The 7,500-nt window shown below is 42.4% G+C and overlaps 1 protein-coding gene across 1 annotated transcript in view; it reads right to left on the reverse strand.

Annotated features, from left to right (window-relative positions):
- The window catches only part of LOC143703211 (receptor-type tyrosine-protein phosphatase S-like), a 100,357-nt gene that overhangs the window by 67,487 nt on the left and 25,370 nt on the right, over positions 1-7,500 (reverse strand). The window contains exon 6 of the mRNA XM_077197265.1: positions 5,055-5,177. Coding sequence (XP_077053380.1) covers positions 5,055-5,177 — 123 coding nt within the window. The remainder of the gene's footprint in view (positions 1-5,054; positions 5,178-7,500) is intronic.

The raw sequence follows: 7,500 nt of genomic DNA on the forward strand, positions 1-7,500 counted from the left end.
TGAAGAGATTCTGTTGGGTGTTTGTAAATTGTTTATAAATGTGCGCTGGTTTTTCTAGATCAGACTCTTATTCCTCGGCTGGATCGTGTCGAGACTTTGAAGCTGCACTGAAACTCACATTTGGACCTTCGACCCGTTGGACTCACTATAAGTCACTATATGGAGAAAATCCTGGAGTGTTTTCCTCAAAAACCTTTATTTCTTTTCCACTGAAGACAGAAACACATGAACATCTCGGATGACGTGGAGGACAGTAAACTATCAGGAAACTTTAATTCTGAAGTGAACGACTCCTTTAACTCAAAGGGAAACGAGATAGTTTTTCTGACTCCATTGGCAGATATTTGTTCTTGTTTTAAGCACAAACTCACTTCATTTTGATATATTTTTTACTTAAGCCCTTTCACACAGCGCGCTGATCCCGGGAAATTGCCAGAACGCCTTCAGTGTGAACGCAAACACGACCCGGGATTGATGCTGGGTTGGGGTTCTAGTAACATTGCCGGGATCAGGAACGCGCGCTGTGTGAACAAAAGCCGTAACCAATGCCGTGTCGTAATGATGACGCTGACGTGAAAGCAGGAGTGAAATGGTACGTAATGCGCTAGTTTATGATCGAATCAGAGAAATAAATGCACACGCGTGGTTTCGTGGTTTCCAAGAGAGGAATCGCAGCTCATAAGGAAACTATAGACTCTGCTGAGACATTACATCACATCGATGTCACGTGTCCTTACGGGATTTTTACGGGTTGTCTGTGAACTCACTCTCTGATTCCGGAAAATCACTGGCAGTGTGAATGAACTAAAGTCAAACGAACCCGGGTCAAATCCCGGGTCACTTTATCCGTGTATTTTCCGGAATCTCTGTGTGAAAGGGGCTTTAATATCTTCAGTCATTTTGCTTCTTCTCCAGTAAATGACTCTTGATTTAAGAATATTTATATGTTTGTGCTGTAAAACAACACAGAAACACTGAGGAAGATCATTTTCCCCAGTTAGCGATTAGGAAAACCCGGCTAGTTGGTGTTTATGAGTGAAAAGGTTAGTTCAGTGTGGAATGAGTTCAGATCGAAACGGTGAATATTTGAATTGAAACGATCATCTATTGTGCAGAAACTCTTTGCGGCTCTTAAGCGCGGGAGGAGACGGGAACAACGGAAGAGCACATCTGATCTCTGCAACAATAGGGAAGCTGAATTGGATTTGCCGATGTTAGTCGAGCCCATTACAATGAATTATCTCAAACGCAATCTTTCCTCTGGCTGAAAGGCGGATCGACTTACAGTCCGAGCACAAAAACCCCGACGACACTCGATGACATCATCCTGTGTGGATTAAACACGGAGTCCAGGATTATTCCCTGAATCACGTCTGTGAGATCTTCCTCCTCCTCATGCGTCACTCACGGCTTGATTCGACTTTCAACACTATTTCCAGGAGCGGCAGCGGTACGAGCGCTTCATCACGGTGACAGAATGAAAACAGGCCAGTCTCTGATGACAAACAGACTTTTCCTAAAAAACCCCAAACATTGGGATGAAACACGACGCTTCATGCGGCTCATGCGAGACACTGACAGAGACAGACACGACACAGAGACTGAACAAATGCCAAGCTTCTCTACCAGACTTATGAAAACTGATAAACCCGGAGCGGATTGATTACGAGAGCACAGGTGATCAGGGATTATGACTCTGATCCCATCGGATCATCTGTCATGCTGAGAACGGCAGCTTTCAGAACGAGTCAAACAGTCCAAGTTTGGGAAATAAAAGCCATGTCATGTAAGACTGGAGTGGGTTTGGTTATGAACATCACAATATTAATAAACATGAGCCGAATCATTTCAGACGACATCACCTCTACACTCGAAAAATTATATTATTGTCTCTTTTTCCAGCACAAATATATAAACATTCATAAATCAAGATACATTTACTAGAGAAGCAAAATGACTGACGATATTAATTCTCAAAAATGAATGAGTTTAAGATTAAAAACAAGAACAAATATCTGCCAATGGAGTCTGAAAAATAATCTTGTTTTCCCTTTGAATGAAGATTATTTTTCTGACTCCATTGGCAGATATTTGTTCTTGTTTTAAGCACAAACTCACTTCATTTTTGAGAATTAATATCTTTAGCCATTTTGCTTCTCCAGTAAATGTAACTTGATTTATGAATGTTTATATATTTGTGCTGGAAAACAAGACAGAAACACTGAGGAAGATCAGAGTTTTTTACAGTAACTTATAACAGATATTTATGGAAGCTTGTTTCCACAACAGAATGAATCATTTTAAAAGGTCATTTTTATCTCACAATTTCGAGTTTACATCTTGCAATTCGTACTTTATTTCTCAGAATTGCGAGATATAAAGTCAGAATAGCAAGAGATAAACTCAAAAACTCTTGCAATTGCATGTTTATATCTCACAATTCTGACTTTATAACACGCAATTGCGACTTTATGTCATGCAATTCTGATATAAACTTGCAACTGTGAGAAAAAAAGTCGCAATTACCTTTTTTATTTTTTATTCTGTGGCGGAAACAAGCTTCCATAGATATTAGTCATGAGCCGTAGAAAAACAAAACTATCCAGAATGAGGATAGAGAGAATTATTGACCAGTTCAATCCAGATGCAATTCAGACGCACAAAAATATTTTATACTTTATCAAAAGTGATCTGTTCGCCTTCATGAACGTCTGAATGCGGTTCATCAGGGATTTTTAGTCAGTTTTGTGTTGATGTCGATCAATGTAGTTCAAGAGTGACTGAAGTGCACAGAAACGTTCTGATCATGTGACGTTTGACTGACAGCTGTCGATGAGACATCAGCCCGATCAACGCTCCGATAAAACTGATGCTTCAGAGCAATCGATCGAAGCTGATGCTCAGCACACACACACACACACACACACATGCAGAGACAAAGACAGATGAGATCACCTCAGCCAATCACAACGCTGCGCCGCTCAGGCATGCTTCTGTCCTCATGCACACACTCACTGGTTTCCAATTGCTGGGTTTCCATGGCCTTGCGAGCAGGTTTGCAAACAGATCCCACAATGCAACACACCCGACTGACATGACCCTCGTCTTCAGCGCTGTACATTTGACTACCATATCACTGCTTGACTGACATTTATTTCTCTGTCTTTAAATGCCAAACAAAAGAAAAGAGCAAATAAACAAAAAACACACCAACCTTCTCGCAGCTCTGAGGGTGTAAGAGGTTTGAGATGGAAAGCAGAGAGAAAACCAGGGAAACACAGAGAGAGTAAAAAGGCCACTGCAATCTTCATCTCTCTCCTCATTCAGTGTGTGTTTGAGTGGCAGCATCAATATTCATATACAGTCCCAAATATTAGAGATATCGTGGCTTGGCCTTGCTCTACTCTGAGAAACTCACTTCATAAAGAAAGAAACATCACAAGCAAACTGAGAAAAACACACACAGACACACACTGCAAAGACCTCTCTAGGTGTGCGTCATGAATTTAGTGAGCACTGAAGTCAATTAGTTTTGATTAGTAATTCACATCAAACAAACAAAAAACCAGAAATGAAGAAAACTAACAAGCACACAAAGGTTATCAGTACTAGCGTCCTGCAGCACTGCATCACGAGACTCTTTACTCACTACCTTCTTTTATTCTCGATTAAAACTCGTTCCGGACCAGCAGGCCGTGAGCGCTTCAGCCGACGGCAAATATCACTAATTGAGTTTACAGAAACAATTACACGCCTGTAAACCCAATTCATTTCAAATCAATTAGCTTTTTTAATGCTTCGATTAGCCGAGAGTCGTGGATGAACCCCGACGGGAAACACTTGAGTTTATAAAGTTGGTGTTTCTCCGTCGAGTTCAATGGATCAGACGAATTATTCAGATTAAACACAAATTGCCCAGCCAAGTTATGAACAAACGTTAATAGAACATTAATTCAGAGATATCTGGTCTTTAATAATGTTCTCTAAATGTTTAACGTTATTAAAACTTCGATTATGGAACGTTTTGCTCTGAAATGTTTCAGTTGGATGTTCGTCTGACGTTTTTTAAATGTTACTTGTTTAACAGTTTAAAGTAACACAGCAGAATGTTTGAAGAATGACAGTGGGATGTTTCTGTCAGGGTTAGTGCAGGATGCCGAAGACGAGGACACGGGTACTTGAATGCAGTTAGTTTATTAACTAAATAAACTTTCAGGAACAAAGGAAAACACTCCAGGACTTCAAAGCACACTACCATACATCGACGACGACCAACAAACACTGAGGGAAAACACAGGGTTAAATATACTGGGGCTAACGGGAAAATTAACAAGACACAGGTGACGGGGATTTCTAATTACACAGACAGGGAAAAACTAACAGGACTAAACCAAAATCACAAAGACAGGGGGAAACAAGATCACAGGACTAAACTGAACACATCAAAACCATGACAGTTTCCTTAACGTTCACATAACCAAGAAGAAACATTAAAAATTACAAATCTGGACGTTTTTAACATTCAGAAATAACGTTTTTATAACTTAATGGTTACTTTAACATCATTGAGATGTTTTTATTAATACATTGAATTAGTTTATATTTATGTTTTCGGTTTTCATTTTAATTTTGTTAAAAAAGTTGTAATAGTTTTTTTTTTTTATCTATAGTTTTAATTAAGTTTTATTTCAGTTTTAATTTGAGTTATTTCAGTACAGAAGTTAACAAATTAAACTAAATGAAAAATTAGTTTAAAAGTGTATGCTTTTTTTCAGTTAAAGTTTATTTTACTTAAACATCAAAAAAAAATTTTTTATGGTTGTAGTTTTAATTTCAGTTTCCGTTGACAGTTAGCATAGCGTTCTTAGAGCATGTTTTTGTTAGCTGGGCAGACGCGCCAGACTAATAATAATAACGCAATGCAGTATCGGTAGATGTGTTTGATCAGTGCTGCAGAGGCTGCTGGGTAATTAAAGAAGCTGTCTGCACTGTGTGTGTGTGTGTGTGTGTGTGTGAGTGAGTGAGAGAGAGTGTATTACCTACGGAGTACCTACTGTGTTTCATACCTCTCACGTATAAGTTAGCAGGGGACGAGTAGCGCACGCCCTGAGCGTTAGAAGCTACGCACTCGTACTTCCCCTGATCCGTCTCCTCACTGCGCTCGATCTGCAGCGCTCCTGCACAGAGAGACAGACAGGCAGAGAGAGAGACAGTTCAATCAGACAGACAGACAGACAGACAGACAGGCCAATCAGACAGAGAGACAGACAGGCAGAGAGAGAGACAGTTCAATCAGACAGACAGACAGACAGACAGACAGGCCAATCAGACAGAGAGACAGACAGGCAGAGAGAGAGACAGTTCAATCAGACAGACAGACAGACAGACAGGCCAATCAGACAGAGAGACAGACAGGCAGAGAGAGAGTAAGACAGTTCAATCAGACAGACAGACAGACAGACAGACAGACAGACAGGCCAATCAGACAGAGAGACAGACAGGCAGAGAGAGAGAGAGACAGTTCAATCAGACAGACAGACAGGCCAATCAGACAGAGAGACAGACAGATAGACAGACAGGCCAATCAGACAGAGAGACAGACAGGCAGAGAGAGAGACAGTTCAATCAGACAGACAGACAGATAGACAGACAGGCCAATCAGACAGAGAGACAGACAGGCAGAGAGAGAGTAAGACAGTTCAATCAGACAGACAGACAGGCCAATCAGACAGAGAGACAAACAGGCAGAGAGAGAGTAAGACAGTTCAATCAGACAGACAGACAGGCCAATCAGACAGAGAGACAGACAGGCAGAGAGAGAGTAAGACAGTTCAATCAGACAGACAGACAGGCCAATCAGACAGAGAGACAGACAGATAGACAGACAGGCCAATCAGACAGAGAGACAGACAGGCAGAGAGAGAGACAGTTCAATCAGACAGACAGACAGACAGATAGACGGACAGGCCAATCAGACAGAGAGACAGACAGGCAGAGAGAGAGTAAGACAGTTCAATCAGACAGACAGACAGGCCAATCAGACAGAGAGACAAACAGGCAGAGAGAGAGTAAGACAGTACAATCAGACAGACAGACAGGCCAATCAGCCAGAGAGACAGACAGGCAGAGAGAGAGTAAGACAGTTCAATCAGACAGACAGACAGGCCAATCAGACAGAGAGACAGACAGGCAGAGAGAGAGAGAGACAGTTCAATCAGACAGACAGGCCAATCAGACAGAGAGACAGAGAGAGAGAGAGAGAGAGAGAGACAGTTCAATCAGACAGACAGACAGGCCAATCAGACAGTGAGACAGACAGGCAGAGAGAGAGAGAGAGAGAGAGAGAGAGACAGTTCAATAAGACAGACAGACAGGCCAATCAGACAGAGAGACAGACAGGCAGAGAGAGAGAGAGGAACAGACAGGCAGACAGACGGACAGGTCAATCAGTCAGACAGGTCAGTCAGACAGAGAGAAAGACAGGTAGAGAAACAGACAGGCAGACAGACATGTCAATCAGATAGAGAGACAGACAGGTCAATCAGACAGACAAACATGCAGGCAGACAGACAGGTCAATCAGAAGGATAGACAGACAGGTCAATCAGACAGACAGGCAGGTAGACAGGCAGGTCAATCAGACAGACAGACAGGCAGACAGATAGACAGACAGGCAGGTCAATCAGACAGACAGACAGGTCAATCAGAAGGATAGACAGACAGGTCAATCAGTCAGACAGGTCAGTCAGACAGAGAAAAAAACAGGTAGAGAAACAGACAGGCAGACAGACAGGTCAATCAGATAGAGAGACAGACAGGTCAATCAGACAGACAGACATGCAGGCAGACAGACAGACAGACAGACAGGTCAATCAGAAGGATAGACAGACAGGTCAATCAGACAGACAGACAGACAGACAGACAGGGAGACAGGCAGGTTAATCAGACAGACAGACAGACAGGCAGACAGACAGATAGACAGACAGGCAGGTCAATCAGAAGGATAGACAGACAGGCCAATAAGATAGACAGACAGGCATGTCAATCAGACAGACAGACAGGTCAATCAGAAGGATAGACAGACAGGTCAATCAGACAGACAGACAGAAAGAGAGACAGGCAGGTCAATCAGACAGACAGACAGGCAGACAGACAGGCCAATAAGACAGACAGATAGACAGACAGGCATGTCAATCAGACAGACAGGCCAATCAGACAGATAGACAGACAAGCAGGTCAATCAGACAGAGAGACAGACAGACAAGACAGGCCAAGAGAAAGACAGGTAGAGAAACAGACAGGCAGGCAGGTCAATCAGACAGAGAGACAGACAGTTCAATCAGACAGAGAGACAGACAGGTCAAACAGACAGGCATAGAGACAGGCAGGCAGACAGACAGACAGACAGGTCAATCAGACAGACAGACAGACAGATAGACAGGTCAATCAGACAGACAGACAGACAGATAGACAGGTCAATCAGACAGACAGACAGACAGGT

Source organism: Siphateles boraxobius, unplaced genomic scaffold, assembly GCF_051911475.1.
Source record: "Siphateles boraxobius isolate OS27281-9 unplaced genomic scaffold, OSU_SipBor_1 383, whole genome shotgun sequence".
Classification (NCBI taxonomy): domain Eukaryota; kingdom Metazoa; phylum Chordata; class Actinopteri; order Cypriniformes; family Leuciscidae; genus Siphateles; species Siphateles boraxobius.